The 20,596-nt window shown below is 45.6% G+C and overlaps 1 protein-coding gene across 3 annotated transcripts in view; it reads left to right on the top strand.

Moving 5' to 3' along the window:
• COL5A1 (collagen type V alpha 1 chain) overlaps positions 1–20,596 on the top strand; it is a 233,198-nt gene that overhangs the window by 113,090 nt on the left and 99,512 nt on the right. For all 3 annotated transcript variants that reach the window (XM_067541842.1, XM_067541841.1, XM_067541840.1), the window contains exons 8-12: positions 2,199–2,363; positions 3,268–3,324; positions 9,706–9,747; positions 9,972–10,034; positions 20,278–20,352. In XM_067541842.1, the coding sequence (XP_067397943.1) occupies positions 2,199–2,363; positions 3,268–3,324; positions 9,706–9,747; positions 9,972–10,034; positions 20,278–20,352 (402 nt within the window). The remainder of the gene's footprint in view (positions 1–2,198; positions 2,364–3,267; positions 3,325–9,705; positions 9,748–9,971; positions 10,035–20,277; positions 20,353–20,596) is intronic.

Below are 20,596 nucleotides of genomic sequence, written 5' to 3'. Positions count from 1 at the left end.
GAAGCAGCAGTAGTTCACAAGTGGGGAAACTTGGGTTTATAAGAATGAAACTTTTGGAATCCAAGTATGGGTTTTTGGAAGCAGATTTAGTCAATGAACTCATATTGGGTTTAAATTTCATTGTGCTAATAACTGTGTGAGAACTGCCAGGAAAGCCATTCTGAAAATTCCGTGTGGGAGAACTACGCCTGTGAAAAATGGGAACTAGATTAAATATATGCTTTGTTCGATGACTGCTCTGCAGGTAGCAAGTTTTTCTACTCCTCCGGGGGCAGGTATCAAAATTTCAAATTCGTGTCTGCATAATTTTCCAACAAAGGGACAGGTGGAAAATCTGGCTTGAATGAGGCTGTTTGAAAGTGACAAAAGAAATTCAATAACTTCTGGGTGATTTTTTACCCCATTTTTTCAGGCCAGATTTTGAGACAGATTATTTGAGGGTTTTTTTTCTCAAAATTTCCCCAAAATGTCCCATTTTTCACACCGAACTTCTCCTTTGTCAAAAAAAAAAAAAAATTCAAATGTGTGTTTTTTTTCAGGCAAATTGATTTCTATTTAAAAAAATGGAAACAAAATATGAAAACTTCATAGCTTTTTAAATATCAAACAAGAAGGTCTTCCAGTTAGGAGGTTACATGTTTATGGCAAACAACAAAGTCTAACATCTGAAGAACTACAGTTAAACTGGATCTAGGGAAATGTGAGCTCTTGCTAAAAGAAGGAGTTGCCTTGGTCAGCTGATCAGTGAGAAAGAAATTTCCACTGGGCGAGGGAGGGAAAGAGGTGGTGCAGAAGTGGCAAAATTCCTTCAGGCTCTCAGATGTATAGAGTTTTCTAGGACTCTGCTTCTATTACTGAATGTTCATTTCTGGGTTTGCCAACATAGCAGAATGTGTATATGTTAAGTGAGAAAAGAAACCCCCCCGAGTGGTAGCTAATTTGTGATTTCATTGAAGAATACTTGGCCTTTGCAGAGTTAAAAAAGGCACTTCCCTGCATCATTGTTAGCTTACCCATGTTAGAAAACCCCTTTCAGATTAGACACAGATGCTTGTGCTTATGGAATATGAGCAGTTTTGGCCGAAGAATAAGAACTGGAACTGATGGTGGCATATTACAGCATCTCTAAATTCTTCCTTCCTGGTGGTGAAATAATGTCTCTCTGAACTGTTGGAAGTAATTAAGGCTGTGGAGCATTTTCATTATTACCTGCATGGGAGAAAAATCTGAGCTCAGAACAGATAACACTCCTTTACAATGCTCTTTAGATTCCAGAATGCCAAGGACAGTTCACCTGGAGGTTGCAGAAGTTACAGGAGCATGATATCATCATTGCACACAGGCCTGGACAGAAGCAAGGAAATTCTGATGCTTTGTCTAGAGGTCCTTGTTTGCCGAACCATTGCATATACTTTCTCTTCAGCAAGAGGGAGTTATTTGGGTAGGGAGAAAAGTATGTGCTCAGATGCCTAAGATTTGCAAACGTGCAAATGTTCAGGATTCTGCTGTTGGAACAAGCCTAACTGCAATGTTGGATCCCTCCCACAACAGTTCAGACCTGAATAAATGGAAGATCCTAGTATAGGAAAACCTTGATTTTTTTCCAAAACAATTTGGGTGGGTCTGTGTAAAATCTGGGATTCATAATGATAAATTTCTGTTTCAATATGAATTTTAGATATGGGGCCAGATATAAATTTCTCTATGCTTGTTAACCTTGAGATTTGGCTATCCGAGGTTTGGAATAGCTGGGGTTGGAGAATTTAGCCTCACACCTGCACCCAACATGGGTGGCGTGCCTGGAACTTTTTGTTGACGTGTTATTGCTCATACTCTGCATGGTTTCTCACACATGGTATTTTGCACATGCAATACATTTCATGAAGCATATAGGAAATCCATGGGAAATGTCATACTGAGTTCCAGACGGGTGTAGCATTTTGTAGCTGTAAACCTGCTTGTAAGTCCCCTTGAAGGAGTCCATTGGTGGTCCCTGGAAGCCTTTAGATGCTAGTTTACTAAACACTCTTTTATTATTGCTTTGTATTTGTATTTACTTGGGGCCACTATCATAAAGCTTATCCACCCCTCCTCCTCTCTACTTGAGTGTGACATGAGAGTTTTCCTCTTAGTTCTTAGAGCATGTGTTGGGTTAGGGGCATCTGTTTTCTGACACATGCTGCTATCCTGGTTTTCAGGCCGAGGTGGAAACGGGTCAAGGGGAAGACGACCAAGATAAAGACTTCACTGAAGAGACAATAAAAGAGTATGATGGGAATTACTATGACACCTACTATGACCGAACTGTCTCGCCTGATATTGGGCCAGGAATGCCTGCTAACCAAGACACGGAGTATGAAGGGGTAAGAGAAGACTTTCTGACTCAGAGCCTTTTTGAGTTTCTTTCCAGCTGCACTCTTAGCCCAGTTTTTCAGCTTTCTGAGAGGCAGAGAAACCTGGACCTACTTCCTCAATCCCTTTCGCTTCTCTCAGGCACTATGTAGGAGTTATAAAAGGAAAAGGCCCATTAGATTCCTAGTTCTTGTTTACATGGGAACATTCAGGAAAATTAATCTGAATTAACTAAAGGTATGAATTTTAAATGAATTAAACCCCTCTGTGTGGATTCTGTCATTCAGAATTAAAGTGCCTTACTTCTGTTTAGTTTTATTCACTTCCAAAGTGAATTAAGATAAACCAAATTAAGGCCACTTAAATTCTGAAAAAGTGTGTCCACACATAGAAATTTAATGTGATCCATTTTAAAAGCTAATTTGGATTAATTTTCCTGAGTGTTCCTCTGTAGACAAACTCGTAGATCCCAAGGCCAGAAGGGACCACTGTGTTCATCTAGTCTGACTTCCAGCATAACGCAGGCCATAGATCTGCCCACAGATAATTCCTATTTGAACTAGAGCCTTTTATTTTAGAAAAACATCAAATCTTGATTGAAAAGTTGCCAGTAATTACGTCGCCAAATCCATCCTGCTGCAGACGGAGGCCGTACTTCCCCACAATCACTTGACCCCTGATACTGCTGTGCCCTAGAGGGATGGAACAGAACTGTAGATAGTAACAAAATGAGTCTTTGCTCTTTTCTTATGTGTGTCTTCTGCGGCCTTGTGCACCAAGTTCAGTCCTGGGGTGGCGTGGGCTCTGCTGACTGCGTCTCGCTCGGGTTGCTGGTCCCACTCTGAATCCAATTGACACAGCAAGTTATGTCCTCTTTGTTTCACTCACTGCCTGTGTTTCTCTTGTGTGATATAGATTGGTGGTCCACGAGGCGAGAAGGGACAGAAAGGAGAGCCTGCAATCATTGAACCGGTAAGGACGCCCTTTATCTACAAGGATTTCTTCCTCGGGGGTGGGAATTGTGTGGTATTGAAGAAGTGCTCAGTGAAGCTCGAAAGTATGTCTCTTTCACCAACAGAAGTCAGTCCAGTAAAAGATATCACCTCACCCACCTGGTCTATGGAACTGAGATCGTAGATCTGTATGTTCTGTAGTCACTGCTCATGCTCACAGCTGCAGCTCACAGGGAAATGGTCAGTCTTTTCTATGAAAGAATTTCAAAAGAAATTGAAATGTTTTCATTTTATGGGGAAAAAATTCTGGTAGAAATTTTCAGGATGTTTTAAATAAAAATTGAAAATGATTTTTGGGGGGGTTTCATTTGAAGAAACGGGGACAATTTGGAAAGAAATTAAAATTTTCCATTACATTTTCCATTTGCTCCTCTTCTCCCCCGCACTCTACCCCGCTTTAAAAAAAAAAGCTATTTTTAATTGTAACAATTTTTTGTCCAAGATTTGTTACCAGTTTTATGTATGAGTGAAATGTCAAGAGCCTGTCTTAGGTGGGAGGGTTGTAGTTTAAACCTATGACTAAGTAAAAGTTACCAGAGTCCTGAATCCCTTTAACTATGGCATGGTTCAGCTCCAGATCTGAACTTTGCAGCTCAGGCCCATCCATGATTTTACAACTGAAGAGCACATCTCTGTGGCAATCAAAGGGTTCTCCCAGCACACAGCAGTGGAAGTTGAGAATGATTTTTTCCGTGTCCACACTCTCCTTTAGGTTTCCATGTTGTTAATTGCTCCTGTATGACTATTCAGGAACCAGAATCCTAAATTCTCTACTTCTCCATTTTGCCTGCACTGAGAGCAAGGGTTTCTCAGACCCAGCTCTGAGGCAGTTTTTGGTGCAGTTGTAAAATGCAGTTGTAAAATCAGTTGCGCTCACTTTATCAGCCAAAGGAATTGTCCAGCTGCCAACGGGGGTCTGAGAATCAAGCTGGGTTCTTTCTGCTTTTACAGCATCACCATTGAGAAAGTTTCTTGGCCCTGTTTTCTGAGATTCTGAGAAGCTGCAGCTTCACTTGGCTTCAAGAAGAGCTGTCAGGGCTCAACACCTTTTGAAAATCCAGGCCCTGTGTAATCTGAGTTTAGCTGACTATTGAACTGATGGCACATGAAACAGACCGGAGTCCAGCTGACCCTCCCAGGGGGGTGGGATTAACTGAAGGAACAACTGATTGTTGTGAGCTCTGATTGAAAGGTTCACAGGGCGCAGAACTATTATTATATGGCCCCTTTTCCATCCATAAGTAATCTTTAAGATCTGAACTTGCCTTCGTGTCTGTGTCCCTCTTCTCATCCCCAAGAGAGATCCACGGGTATTCCGATCCTTTCAGTTACCACCGTTCATCTTGTGCCTGAGTCTCTGAAAGTCCAAGCGCACACTCATTGCACACCAATAACTCCGTTAACCTAATTTTTGATTGGCAGAATGCCAACACGGTGCCCAAAGAAAGGACAACACTTCCCATCTCTTGGAGTCAGTTTTGCCCCCTCCCCCTCTATTTCTCTCCTGCTTGATCCTTTTTCATAGTGGTCGGGGGATGGTTTGAAACCCAGAATCTGTGTTTTAAAAAAATATTCCCTACCCTCCAAGCCAGTTCCTTCCTTTCTAGGCCCTGCTTTCATTCTGCGAAAAAAGGGAATGAAATGGACAGTTTGGACAGTCTCACGGAGGTGTGGAAAGCTCTGTTGAAATACTGGGAGGGAGAGGAGGGGGACCTGTTTAAATTCAGGCTGCCCCGTCCAATCTGAAAAGTTACAGAGAGAACAAAATAGTTACGTGTAATCACCCAGAATTTGGCTACCTCTAGCAATTTCAAAACACTGGAGCAGAGATAGCCAGTGCCGGAAAATAGACAAGAACAAATGCTGCCTTTCCTCTCTTCCTTCAGCTCCTGTTCAGCTGAGAGAAATGCAGATTCGTTGTGCTCTTTATCTTTAGCAAAGGCGCTTTCGTCCCATCGGAGCCGCTGGATTGCAGGGGAGCAAAAGGGGGAAGGATTCCTCTGAACTTTCCTTCCTTTCTTTTCAGTCCATCTGTCTTTCAGTCCTTACTCTGTGCTGACACTTGCTGGAGGTAGCAGGATAGCACAGCCTTGTGTCTAATAGGGCCCTGCAGCAAATAGTTTCTGCAATGCCAAAGGCAGCATTAGCGTTCGAGATCTCCGGAAGGTGCGTGAGAGCAGGGGTCTGGGAGTCAGGACTCCTGGGTTCTGTTGTTCATCAAAGGCCTGGTTTTTATTTGTGTTTTTAGGAGAGCTGAGTACCCAGCACTCCCATTGACTTCAAGTGGAGTTTTGGATGATGGCCGCTTCTGAAAGTCAAATCCTTCTTGCATTTTTGATGAATGTGCAAAGCATTCGTCACACAAGCAATCCTACTGATGCCCATGGGACAGCTCATTTGAGCAGGGACTTGTCATGAGCCTAAGGATTTGCAGGATTGTACCCTATGAAAATTCAGCTTGTCACATGCCTTAGGTTGGATGTAACATATAGATAGCTTCAGAGCAAAGCACAACACAAGACAGACTCACTGAGTGACCTTGGGCAGGTCGCTCTTCCTCTCTGAGCTGTGACTAAGGGCATGTCTGCACTTAACACGTTTCTGCTGCACAGCTGCGCCGTTGTGGTGCTTCAGTCTAGTCACTACCTCTGCTGACGGAAGGGGTTCTCCCGTCTGCACTGGCATCCATCTCCCTGTTGAATTAGCGCTGTCTACACGGGCACTTGGGTTGGCTTAACGCCGCTAAAGGGGGTGGATTTTTCACACCCTGACCCAGGTAGTTAAATTGACCTAATTTGTAGTGGAAACCAGGCCTGAGATGCCACATGATGGTAACTGATGGTAAATGGTGACGGTTAGGATAACATCTGACCTTTCCCTCCCCATCCCCCTCTATAAAACAGGCAGAGATTCTAATTCCTGTATTAAAATGCTTGGAGTCTTCACATGAATGTGGGTAAATTAAAACAACATCATTTTATTCTTAACCCTTCAGATTAACTTTAGGCACTCGCCATGTCTGTGTCCCGTTAGGAATGGCGTTGCAAATCCTTTTGCTATGAGACTGCCCAGAAGGGAGGGCTGTTGGCACTGATGCAAAATTGGGAAGCTGCTAATGGTACCCTTCATCTTATAGCATGGCATGGTGCAGAGAAGGGAAGGGGGTCTTTGTGGAGGGAGGGCGTTGTGACATAGACGGGAATGACTTCATGCAAATGGGTGAAAACAAACGAGGAATGACTTTCTCACAGCACTTTGCCACCTTATTAAGCCAGGCCCTGGGGAGCCAGCCTGACTGGGGTCCCAAATCTGTGGTTCTTGATCAGCAAGGCAGAGTTTTTGTTCCACCCCACGCTCCTCTCCTCTTCCCCTGCATGTCCCTCCCTGCCCCCTCCTGTCAGACAGCCTGTGCGTCCTGCTCCTCTGCCTGGTTGCATTGCATGGATAATGTAAACCGTTGGAATTTCTCACCGAGGAGACTTTCCAGATGTCCCCAGAGCCAGAGCCCAACACAAACAAACGGAGAAATATGGGAGGACGCCCCGACCGCCTGTATCATGAGTAGGTTAATTAGGCCTTCCTCTCCCATCCTCTCTGAGGGGCCTCCATGGCCTCGGCGATTGGCTGTGAGAAGCAGAGCTCTGGGCACTACAGCCATTCAGGAGACAGTTTCAAATCTTTCCCACATAAATCTGGCACTCGGGAGCTCTTGGAGGTTGTGGCTCCTTCTGTGGGCAATGACTCTCTGCAGAGCTGAGGGAAGTTATCAGCACTGAGAAGAGGTGGAGGTCCGGGGGAGGGGCTAATCTCTGTAGCGGCCACGTAGGCAACGTGCCTTCGTTGGTTTAATTTCTCAAAGGAAATGGACCCTGGGGGAAGGGTGCTGTTAGGGGCTTCTCTGAGTCCAGCGATTTGCAAAGTATTTTCTTTTTCTTTTTATAACTTGCAACCACCCTTCCTTTTTTTGCAAAATTAACCAGTGTTTTCTGCCCATCATTCCTGGAGAGCAGAGAATCTGGAACCTCCACCATAACTGGTCCCTGATCAGCAGTCTCAGCAGAGAGGCCTACGGCAACATGGGTGATAAAGACTGAACTGTCCTCTTCCCTGCTCAGGTCTCAAATGGTCAGGACTTGAGCCTAGGTTAGGGCAATGTGAAGAGATTGGCCAGGTCACACTCAGAGGCTCTCCCCTGAGCTCCAGATAAAGAGGTTGTCCTCAGGCCTACGCTACTTGTCCAGAAAGGAAGAGATTTTCTATGCCCTCTTTTCTCACAGCACATCTAGACGCCATCGGCCAGGATTCAGCCCTTGTTAGCAGTAACGCTGCTGCAGTATAAATTGTTCATCAGTCCAAATTCCACCACCACAGCCCCTTGCTTCCACTTGTCACACCGAGGCTGAGTGTTTCAATCCTGCATTGCTTCACCCAGGACAGATTGGAGGCAAGGAGCAGCTGCCACCTCCATGCACATCAGGAAAGAGTGGGCTAGGAATATGTGGTCTCGGTAGGTTACCACCCTGATCTCTCATCCCAGATATCGGGGCTATTTTTTCCTTCCACCTCCCTCCATCCCTAGGCAGGTCATCCCATGGCCCAGGCTACTCTTAGAGTGACCAGTCATTTTTCTGCACCTCACCCATTCCCAAGCACCTCATGGGTGCATCGCTTGAAAAGCCCAGGGCAACGTGTCCTCCAGGTTCTCCAACTCTGCTAATCGGTCTAATGCAGCTCAGCTAGTCCCCTCTTATCCTCTCATCCAGGGGGAAAATCTCTTTGTCCTAATTCAGGACAAACGAGTGCCGTGCGTGGCTGCGTCTGTTCTCACGCCCATGTAAATCAGGAGTAACTCTGCTGCAGTCAGTGGGATGACAGTGCTAAACTCCTGTAGGCTATGGTCTGTGAACCAAATTCTCGACTCATGTAAATCCTCATGACGACGTTGATTTCACTGGATTCTCACCAGAGAATTGGGCCCCCCTATATCCAAATGAACCAGAACCTAGCCTTTAAATCAGCTAGAAATGGAGAGCAGTAGCATAAAGAATCCTTGTGCTAGCCAATGGCCGTGGCTGTAGAGGGTGTGTATTCGCATACACATCCCATCATGGTATTTGGCAATGTAGTTTGGTCTGTTTTTCTCCTGGGGAGAGAGAGGGTTTGGAGGAGTGCAGGTGTTGGAGCAGGATTCCCTGGTTGCTGCATGTACCCTGACTACTTCAGATTCACTCTGTTCAATCCTTTCCACTATGGAGGACAGAGGCCGCCGGAGTGACATCTGGCCACACTGCTATTGGCTCTGCTCCATCGCCTGGCCTTAGCTTCAACCCTGACCTGGGGAGACCACCCTCGCCGGTGGGCGAAATGTAACTCGATCCCTCGCCTGGCTCCTTCCCAGGCTTTTCCTGACCGAGTGGATTTGACATGTGCTGACTTTTATGGGCTGATTTCATCCTGTGGGAGAAATGACTCCGTTGGCTACAAATTAGCTAGCGAGAGGTGAAACAGGCTCGGCTTGGCATATGGACATATCATTGGATTACATTGAACTTGGTCAGCGGTCCAGTGACGGCAGGGTAGAGCTTGATCCATGAATCCTTCCAAACCTGTGTTCCTGGGTCCATTCTCTAAAACCCTCTGACTGTTTTATTGGAAAGCTTCTTTCCCATCTTCCTGCCATCCCCCCATATAAAAAAGGACAAAACCAAACAACTCCACTGAGTACAAAATTCCCATGATTTAAAGGAATAGCAAAATATTTAATTTGTTTTAAAAATGAGAGAACATTATCCTGGCCTGGTACCCACACAATGATCACTCAGGAAATCGCTGCATAAAGCCTGCAAGGGAAAGACATTTAAAAACCACTGGAAATGCCTTAGAATTTGATTGGAACTCTTTAGAACTAGCAAAGGGCTCATGGGCTGCAAAACTCACTCCAGCAGAGCTTGGTTTTGCTGGCATTCAGGACATAGTGTAAGGCTTTTCATTGCTTGACCTTGGACTAAGATTAGAGAGGTTTCCACACTCACCCGGTGCGGTTCTGGGATGGTTGTCCAGGGCAAGACTTTTATTCATGCCCGGCATGGGCTGAACTGGTTGACATTTTGCTTTTCAATGTACAGCATCTGGTGTGCCAATGGCAATGCAGGCTTAATAGATTCAGCAGAGACCACGTGGAAGCGACTCAGCACCGGGATCTAACACCCTTTGGATTTGTGAACAGCAAAAGATTGGATTATCTAAGAACAGACATGACTTCTTGACTTTTGAGTTCGATTGTTGAGGTCACGTTGGGGCCGTGCCATGGTAATCACCAGTTTCTCTTACTGTTTTCCAGGGCATGCTCATCGAAGGGCCATCTGGTCCTGAAGGCCCAGCTGTAAGTCAATTTTTTTTTAACACTTTGCATTGCAGCTGTTCTCTGAGCTCTGTTACTTCCATATGACATACCTGGATATCAGAGCATGTCAGGGTCAATTTTACTCTGCTAAAATAAACAGGCAGCTCTAGTTCTGTTTCTTTCCTTTGTTCATGCACGCTCACACAAATAACAGCATGTTTTCCTTTAGCACCTAATTCGTTGTCCTATCTTTTTCATTCTAGGGTCTTCCAGGACCTCCGGGAACTACTGGGCCTGTGGGTCCAGTGGGTGACCCTGGCGAGAGAGTAAGTCTAATGGGTTTATACTCTTGGGCTGTGACCATAAGTTCATTCTTGCTGTGCACAATGGAGCTTTAAAATGTGACCTGGAGTCTAGAACATCACTGGTCCTGGTGGTGCTGGATAACAACCACGTCTTGCACTTTAGCCCTTCTGGCTCAAAATGGAGGGATGCTGTAACCCTAGCAGAACTCAGCCTCGAGTAAAGGACAAATGTTTGAACCCAGAACAAATGTTTGGGGAGTGTCCACAGTAGCCTTTACAAATGTGTCAATGATCTCAAGTTACTTGGCAACTAGTTAAGTGAAGGTTTTAAAAAGAAGCTTAGTGTAGAGGAACCCTTTGACATCTGTCCACATCCTTCATTCCTATGTGGCAGGTAATTACGCTGTGTCTCGGTAATGGTCAGAGGGCAAGCGTGGCATGCGTCTGAGAGTCATTCGGTAGGCGAGTGCGGCTTGTCCAGAGGTATTAGACTGCAGGCAATGTTTTCTGCCAGCTCAGAAAGTTTTTCAGTGCCCATAAATACAGCATTAAGGTTTCACTGCAGGAGTCAGAAGACGCAGGAGCTGGACTGTTGGTGTGAAAAACTTTTATTCAAACACATATGAAAGTCTTTTAGTACAGGAAAACGAACTAAATTCAGACCGGGAGCCTTAATTAAACAATCAACCTCTTGGGAGCAAAAAGTATCCACCACACCCGCAACGGATGGTGTTTCTTTTCACAGGAACTCCATGGTCTTCAGTGGATTTCACACTGCAGTTTATATATTGTCCCCCAGGGCAGGAGGAATTGCACAGCTTAAGGAATGTGCTTTTTTTCTTGTATAATGATTTTTTTTCCCCTTTCTAATTACATCCAATGAGAAGATCCCTCTCATACAATACTGTGTCTTTCCAGTAGGAGGAGCTTCTGCCTTACTGACAGGCACAAGCAATTGACCTCCGTTCTTTATCAATGGGATCATTAGGTGGTTTTATTTATTATTATTATTATTATTAATATTTTGCTTAAATTCATCGCTGTGCAAAACACCTCCCCCTCTCCCTTGATATATTTTGTACCCAAAGGCCCACGATCTCAAAAGTGGCTACTGGATTTTGGTGTCCAACTTGTGACACCTGTGGCCTCATTTTCAGAAAGCGTGGAGAACCCAGCTGAGATCCAGGATGTCTCCGGGCGGTCAGAAGCTCTGAAAATCAAGCCCCTGGTTTTTGATTAGGGCCTCCTGAAACTGAGGCTCCCAAACGGTCGCCGTGCAAATATATTCTCTTCATTTCTGCTTTGTTTTTTTTGCATCTGAATCACACACATTTAAATGCTATTTTTTCCCCAGTGGGAGGAAATTAAACAGCAAAGAAGTAACACATGTGCAGTTGCCCTGCTGAAAGGAAGGCTTGCTTCTTCTGCATACACAATGCAGCCTGCAGTGTTGGTAGAGTTAATTTAGGCCTGACATCTAGTGGAGGATTTGGAGTACTGTGGCTGGCTTTTGTTTCTCTGCAGGCCTGAAATGAGATCACTGGGTAAACTACTGTAGCAGCCAGCCTAAAGCTGCAGGAATCAGAACAGATCTGATTTCATATGCCGGAGTAAATAAATCACTGCTTGTCCAAGCTGAAAGGGTTTTAGGAGGGGAAAAAATGAATATAATTAGGAAATGTTTCTTTTCTTTTTTTTTTTTTTTTCCATTGAAGAACTGTAAGTGATGCTTTAATTTTAGCCTGGTAGGCGTAGTGAGGGACTTTTTCTGAATGGAGCAGAAGAGAAAAATAGTAATTCCTTGACGCGGTGCATTAAAATCTCATCTCTTTCTGTTGGTTGACCTGTAGGTAAGGAACAAATCTATTGCCACAGACAACAGTGTAGGCAGGAAATATTCAGTGTCATACCCAAAGTCTTTTCAAACCCTTCCTTAGGGCACAGTTTACTCTTCAAATGCAGTAAAATAGTTCAACGTAAGTTCCACATATAATTACCCAGTCTTTCCCCCTCACCCGTGGTCTTCTGCAGGGGCCCAGCTGCCTTTCCTCCTGTTCCAAGCCAACCTCTCTCCTCCCTCAACGGGGCTGTTTTTGAATCACTGGGATACCGCTGACAGGTCACAGTTGATGCTGGACCCAACCCCCCTTTAAGGGTTACCCCACTCTGCGACAGGCAGACAATGCATTTAGTAAGAATCGGGGCTAGAACCCTAAAAATCCAGTCTCCTGACACGCGAGCTATAGCATGATATGCACTTAATTAAGACTTACTGCCCCAGTAAGCTGCAGTCAGGAGGGGGTGACAGACATGGGCTGTGCACGCTTAGACACGTCTGGCACACCAGGGACTCGCGTGCACTGAAGGTTCAGCTTCGTCGCCTGACTCGCATGAGTAGCGCCGTCGATTCCGGCAGCCCGTGGGTGAGTAAGGCAAGCGGAATTTGGCCCTGTGCCCGTGCTCTGCATGGCAGTACAGTAGAGGTATTTTTAGTATAGCTGAGTGTACTTCTACATTATTGTTGAATGTGTTGCTATTTCACAAAGTCTTAGGTACTTCTGGGAAGGAGCTGGGGGTCCCAGACAGCTACTGCACCAGGCCGGGTGTTTAGGGGCACCCAGGATAACCTAAGGGAGCGTGTCCCAATAGGAAGTTTGGCTCATCCCCTCCATGGCAAGGAGAAAGGCATCTGGAGTGCTCCTTGTGCAAAGAGAAAGGGAGCCATGGTTAAGTCAGGGGCTGAAGAGAGGGAGATAGCCAGGCAGGGGCAGGGGGCTTGTCTTTCTTAGAACCAACATGAACCTAAAGACGCTGGGCCTGGGTGAAGGTTTGGCCCAAACTGAACCTCTTGGCCCGTTTCCAGTCCAAACCTGGCTTAGGTCACCATTGTGCCCCACCTTAGTCCAGTATGGCCATTTCTCCAAACTCGCCTCCTGCTTCAACCCAGCGGGGTGCGACTGGGGGTCTCGGCTAAGTGGAGACTTGAGGGTGAAACAGGATGGAGAGCTGCATCCCGCCGGTGAAACGTATGGGGCCGGGGAAGGCAGAGCTGGGGTAAGCAGGGCCCCTTCTACACGTCTACCCTGAGGTGCATTGATAGCACAGTATGTGGCAGCCGCTGCAGAGCCCCAGAGTGCACGTCAGGTCAGGAGGGAGGTGCATGGGGAAGATGGCCACTGGCTCTGAAGCATGCTATTATGGGCGAATTCGAGGAGTGCCAAAAGTTCACCTAAAAATAAAACCAGTCGTAACTACAGACTCTGCCTGTAGCTCGTCGTCGTGGCTGAAGTCACAGCAAGAGTCTTTTTCAACATCAAAGAATAAAAAACACTAATTAGCAAAAAAAGTCTTGGAATCTGCCAAGAAATAAAAGGAGAGGAGTCTGGTGAGTGCTCTGCTTTCCCGGAGTCTGTTCTGAATCCTTAGACCCTGTCTACACTTACTTCCGGGATTTGGCGGCAGTCGACGGGAGTCACACAAGCTACGCAAAAAACTTGTGTGACTTCTGGGCTCCTCTTCTGCACGGAGTCTTCACTGCACTGCGCCGACGGGAACCGCGTTCCCGTCAATGTAGCACTACACCACTTGCGAAGGTAGTCTTAGTACGTCGATTTCTGGATCGACTGAGCGGGTCTTCACTGACCGCTCAGTCGATCCAGAGCAATCGATCTGACGGCGGCGACTTTGCCGCCATCAGTGTAGCTGTAGCCCTAGAGAGATGAGTGGCAATGACTGACAATACATCGGGGAAGAGCTGCAGGAATATCTCATGCATTTGTTCCCCCCTACAGCACCGTTACCAAATGAATACCAAACACCGTCACGGGGCTGGGAACGGTGAGCAGAAGACGTTTCCTCAGTCTCATCACTAGGATCTTGAACATATTTTTCTGGCAGGGCATTCGGTCTGATTTCTAAAGCGGGCATTGGTGCAGAACGGCATCTTCTGTCGACTTAGCAGGGCTGCAAAATTGGGTCCCCCGCCCCTCCAGGGCAGACTGTGCAGTTGCTTCCACCCAGCCCCACCTCACTTAAACACCTGGTGTATTTATTTATTTATTTTTTGATGGAAAAATAATAACGTTTCTTGTAGTTGTGACGTGATGGGATGGCTGTGCTACGTTGATCCATGCCTTGGGATGCTCAGAAAGTCAGTATACAGCCACTCATCTCCACCTAAAGCAGGGCCTGAGCCAGGAACTTGGCTGAGAGTTGTTAAATTAACCCTTTAGTCCCAATTCATCCATGTGCCAGTGTGCAGAACCCAGCGTGGTGACTGAGATATGGGGGGAGGGCAATCACGGAGCTGACAGTGCCTTTTTTGGCCCTGCTGGATAAAATCGCTACAACCCTCTCACGTCCAAGTGCTCGTGGCCTCTGGAACTTGCAGCAGTCAAGGAATAATCAGGGCATCGAACTGTCTTTGCCAACCCTTTCTGGTCCCCATACTTCCCGCATCCAACCCCAACTTGCCCTGGAATTCCCCCAGCAGAGAAGAAATTTTGCCCCCAGGGATTTCTCCAAGTGAGGGAGCTGTGCAGCTGCAGGGCAGCCGGGAATTGTGCCTTGCTTATCATCTGTAGCTACCTCTTTAATCTAATCACTTCTCCACGTACTGTGACCTCCTCTACCCCTAAGAATTCATTTATGTGGCAGGCTGGAAGGTAGCTAGGGGGTCTTTATTTTTGCTGTTCTCCCATGTGATTGTCGGTGTGCTGTCCAGCCTGCATTTTACTGGCCAGGCCGGGCCAAGCCAGCAGGCAGCAGGCACAATGTCCCAGGCACTGTTTACTGAGCACCCAGGAATGAAAGGCACAATCTGCATCCAGGAGCAGACGGCACGTTCCACTTTTATAACTATTCTGCCCAGAAAAAAACGGAACGCAACAATATGCAACACATTGTGCACAGAAAAGTGATGAATGAATAGAGCCAAGCAACTAGAAATGTATTAAATCCTCTCCATAAGTTAGACCAGATTGTCTTGAATTCATCTATTATTAGTATTATTATTTCTGTATACAACTTTTGAGATCAGCCAGGTAGATCAAAGTCATGTGTCAGTGATACTCAGCTATATCAATATTGGCTAATGGTAGTGTTTAGTATATTGATATTATTTAATTCATTGTTCTGGTTTGCTCATTCTGCAGTGAGTTGCCTGTTTCTGATGGGGTTTATTAGGGTTTCTCTGCCCTCTGCTGGAGGCATCAGTGCCCTGACCATCCCCATCCAAGGAAAATCTACTCAGATCAGGTGACAAACAAGACAGTCCTCCAGAGGCCTAGAAGGACCAGGAGGAAACACTGACCAATCAAGAACCAGCAGGCCAGTTAAGAAACCTTGCCTGCTTTTGTTCAGAGGCAGAGCTGGGTGGGACTAGGACAGGGGAGGAGTTCCTCAGGGCTAACCCAGGACTGGGTCAGGGTTTTACCCTAAGTGGTTGCATTTCAAGGGTTTTTTTCCCCCTCTCTTTGTTTAAAGGTGCCAGATCCCAAGTGGCCATTTTGTTACTTGAGAGTTTAGAGACCGGCACCACATTTACTGCACAAAGTGCTCTGCCTCCAGCTGGTGGCGAAACCTTGTAGACTGAGGTGGGGCATGGCCGCAGTACCACAGGTGGCCGTGAAGGGAGCACTACAGAGCAGCCCCACCTCTGAGCTCCCAAACCATGGGACGTTCCAGCTGTGGGAGAGAGCCGTGGAACAACCGATGGGGCAATCGCCTTAAGAAGGTTTAAGGAAGGATTTGAAAGCAGAAGAGCAGAGGTACTTGGGAGGTGGTTCCAAGTATATCCCAATGTTCCCAAGAAATTCTGTATTGGAATGAGCTGATGGAGAAAGGGAGCTTCTTTGGACAATGTGACTTTAGCGAAAGCAGCAAGGAAGGGCTCTTCTATATCTCTAAGGTATAAATGAACCTATGATCAGAAAGATCTGGTGGGCAACAGAAATGATGAGTGAGCTGGAGCACATGATAGGGGGCTGGAGCACATGACTTATGAGGAGGGGCTGAGGGAACCGGGCTTGTTTAGTTTGCAGAAGGGAAGAGTGAGGGGGGATTTGATAGCAGCCTTCAACTACCTGAAAGGGGGTTCCAGGGTGGATAGAGCTAGGCTGTTCTCAGTGGTAGTAGATGACAGGGCGAGGAGCAATGGTCTCAAGTTGCAGTTGGGGTGGTCTAGGTTGGATATTAGGAAAAACTTTTTCGCTGGGAGGGTGGTGAAGCACTGGAATGCGTTACCTAGGGAGGTGGTGGAATCTCCATCCTCAGGGGTTTTTAAGGCCTGGCTTGACAAAGCCTTGGCTGGGATGATTTAGTTGGGTTTGGTCCTGCTTTGAGCAGGGGATTGAACTAGATGGCCTCCTGAGGTCCCTCCCAACCCTCATCTTCTAGGATTCTATAATTCTTACCTTCATTGGAACATTGTCCCAGTTTGCCTTGGACTCTGAGTAAGGAAGAACAGCCCTCTGTTAGTACCCACAAGGTTAGATGTGCTCAGAAGCTTTGTTCAGGCTGTTAGACAGCCCTTCCCTGATTTTATACCATGCATTGATCACACACCTCTCTGCAGATTCCTTTGTTTCTCGGAATGTGTGTGTTTCCCGAGCTCTTGGCCCTAGGGAGCGGACAGTTTCTTTCTGTCATTGTGTCTTTACGAGCAGATGATTAAAGAATGATCTGCAGAGTGAATTAATATAGGCAAACAGCAGGGGGATGGCAGCGATTTATTGAGTGTCCCAAGCCATCCGGCCTGAATTCCAAAGCATAGAATAGAATAAAAGCCCAGATCCGTAGCTAGCATAATTTTCCCAAGCTCCATTCAAGAAGCAATTCTGTTCCCATTGAGGCCAATGCTTGAACTTCCACTGACTTCCACAGATGCACCATCTGGCTCTAACCTTTGTCATGGTTCTGAAATGTTTGTCTGAAGATCTTGGATGTGCTTGTCCTTCCAGGTTTCAGGGGGCACCTGGTTTAGAGGTGCTGAAATACCACGAGAAAGGCTTTTCTCTCAGACATCTTGGCCAGCAATGGAAGTGTCAGAAATCTAATCCTTTAAGAGATATCTGGACCAAATTTAGAGGCCCAAAAGTTTGAGCTAAAATCCTCATCAACGTCCATAGTGTTGGGTTATTGAGCTGAACTTCGAACCCTTTGATGCTCACCCATCCCTCATTGTAACCCTGCTTTAGCTGTCAGAAGTACTACAGCAATAGGTTTTCAGTGCTGGACATTTTCTTGCAGTACTCAATTAACATTTGCTAGCCGTGTGAAGTTTTGTAGCGCACCTTAGCTATTGTAAATTGGCATAGCAGTATTGACTTCATTGGAACAACATCAATTTATGCCAGCGTGCAACAGTTTTCTTTTAAAGTTACTCAAAAGCCTTTGGCAAACTGAACTGAACTTTAAATTTGAGCTATTTTTAAGATCACTCCTCCCCCCGACAAATGTGCTGGTGTGAAAACATTTGATCCACCCTAGTGTGACAGAATACACAAAGATAGATAAATAAGCCCAGAGCTGATCAATCATACATCAGGACCATGGGCGAGAGGCAGGGAGAAAGAATTATTATACAAAACAAGTTTGGCCTAAATTATTTATTGTGCTTTTAATCCAACCAATGGGACTGCTCTGTGTACTTATCAACTGCTCGTCTGCTCAGCCAGGGACTCCTGTATCTAAGTGGCTAAGTACACAAAGTGGAAGTAACATCATGAGATAGTCTTGAAAAATGGATCGGTTGATTTGATATGCAGCCTTCCTCCAGCAGCAGAGGAGACCGCTTGTGTTTTCTGCTGATAAGTCACTGGCTGGAGTGATGTTTACTGCAGGTTTTCAAGCTGTGTTATTATTCGGGGTCAGCGGCAGCATGACACGAACCCTGGGTTCTTCATCTGTAATGTTATCCAGTGCCTCTAATTATGGGGCAGCATGTATATAAATAGTCTCGCTAGTGTATGTGTCGTCCAGAGTAGGGTGGGGCAATGTTGTTTTCCCTAATTGTGGACCCACTAATCATGGGCTTGAAAATCCGACTGGTATGTTATTGGGTTCCCTTTTAAGAAAAAGGAAGAGAGCGAGCACAGAAGGGGAGAGGGGGGAAAAAAAAGCCAACGAGAGAGAAAAGAGTGAGCAGTGTTAAACAAACAAACGAAGAACACAATGCAGGGAGACTGTGGAAAGGAAGGGAGGAGGAGAAGCGTATTCTAATATAAAAATAGATGCAGTACATAGACCATGTAAAGAGGCAGGGTAGCTGGTGCTTAAGGCACAGAATTAAGAGCAGGACACCTGGGTTCAGTTCCCAGTTCTGCCACAGATTCACTTTGTGACATTGGGCAAGTCACTTAGGATATATTTTTCAAAACCCCTAACTGACCGAGGAGCCTAAGGATATGTCTACACAGCCATTAAACCCCCCCGGGGTACTAAGCCTCAGAGCTCGGGTCAGCCGACTCGAGGGCATGAGGCTCAGGATGCAGGACTATAAAACAGCAGTGTAGACGCTTGGGCTCGTGCTAAGAGCCTGGGCTCTGGGTCTCTCACCCCCCACGAATCAGCTAATCGGGGCCAGCCATAGCCTTGCCGTGGGTCTTTGAGTGTCGTGTAGACATACCCTAAGGCTTGGTGTCAAAAGTGACTTAGGCGCCTAAGTCTGATTGAAAGTCAGTGTGAGATAGGTGCCTAATTACCTTTAAAAATCTGGCCCTGAACCACTTCCAAAAATGGAACATTTTACCCTCAGTCTTTCTGGGCCTCTGCCTTCCCCCCAGCCATCACCACCCTCCCTTTTGTCTGTTTACATAGTAATCTCTTTGTCATGGAGACTGTCTCTTACTATGTTCATCCACAGCACCTGATCTCTAGGCACGACAATACAATTCATTATAATAAAGGCGACTCGTTTGTGCTAGGTCATAGTGTCGTAGTTCTGGTGTGTGCTTGGTGTGTTTGTAGATCACTGATGGGAGAATTAGAATTAGCAAGACTCCAGTCTGTGTTCCTTGTTTATCCACTCAAGAGTTCAGATTCTTCAGCACCTCATGGGGGAAAGAACCTAGATAGACCAATACCATCCATGGCATGCAAAAATCAGACAGAAGCAAAAAAGCAACTCTAGATCATTTGCACATACTCAGAGAGACAGTATTTTTAAGCACTCAGAATGGCTGGTGCAGCTCATATATCCTGCTCCGCAGAACTTCCCAAGGGGGATTTATGCAGCTATCATTTAAGAAGAAGGGAAAAAATAAAATTAATATGGGATCTTATTAAGTAACTTCAGGAAGATGGTGGATTACACCTGAAGCTAGAAATGTTCCTCAGATACGGCCCAATCCTGCCCTCATTGAAATGAACAGCAAAAATCCTATTGACTTTACAAAACAGCATGAAATCTACAACGCCTACAGCTTTGCATGCTGATGTGAAAATTGGAATTACACATGCATCTTGAGTAGCTAGATGTCATCCTCATTTGCATGTTGTATTGCTAGATGTCTGTGCAAATTTGGACTTTTTGTAGGCACAGAATTGTGAGTGCAAATAATTGGGATGCTGTTTTAGGAAAGTTGGATATATGTTGTTGTTTACAGTTTCCTCTGTAGAACATTTAATGCGTTGGTTGTTCCTGTCGAGTGAGATCAAGATACTCGGCTGATGTAAATCAGTGTTGCTCCATTGAAGTCAATGGCACTTTGCTGATTTACACTATCTGATTGTCTTATCCAGTGCAGATGAAAATATTTTTGTAGGATAAAGAAACACCAATGAAATAATGAAAAGGAAGAAATGAACCAGTCGATTAAATATGTGGAAGAATAAATACATTTCTGTGCATTTCTGCTTCACTGCTCTGAGTTATATTTTACACAAGGTTTCATATACTTTTTTAATAGGGCTTAATATACTTAACTAAACATTGATACCATTGATCTGGAACATTGCGAATCCTTTTATTGTTCATCTGAAAATTGTTCCTGACAGGCTTGAAACTATGGAGGGAAGGGTACAAAAGGATGGAATTACTAAGAAATACCATATGTGTTTACAGCTGCCTGTAGAGTGTTGCTTAAACATCTCCACACCACCATACCATCAAAACGTATAGTCTCTCTGAGTGTACCTGGCTGTGCCAAGGCTAACGAGAGAAAAAGACCCTTTCAGCTACAGCGACCTATGAGGAAGACTGAATTAAATAATATATATATATATATATATGCTATAGTGATTTCTCTTTTTCTCCCCTTTGTAGGGACCTCCTGGCCGAGCAGGTCTTCCAGGAGCAGATGGATTACCAGGACCACCGGGGACAATGCTCATGCTGCCTGTAAGTACAGCTGTAACAAAAGGGCATCATTAATAGAGAAGCATGGAAGATGGGGGGGTCAGGAGTCTTGTGCTTTGCTACTGATGTCTTATCTATCCTTGGGGGAGTTACTTCACCTCCTTGTGACTCTCTTTCCCATTGTGTGGAATAGAGACACAACACTCAGTCAACCTGTGGAACCAGTTGCCAGGGGATGTTGTGAAGGCCAAAACTATAACTGAGTTCAAAAAAGAATTAGAGAAAT

The sequence above is a fragment of the Emydura macquarii genome, unplaced genomic scaffold (assembly GCF_026122565.2).
Source record: "Emydura macquarii macquarii isolate MOO-44397 ecotype Brisbane River unplaced genomic scaffold, CSIRO-AGI_Emac_v2 contig_691, whole genome shotgun sequence".
Classification (NCBI taxonomy): domain Eukaryota; kingdom Metazoa; phylum Chordata; order Testudines; family Chelidae; genus Emydura; species Emydura macquarii.
The sequence above is the reverse complement of the archived record's forward strand: the minus strand, read 5'-3'. Positions and strand labels throughout refer to the sequence as shown.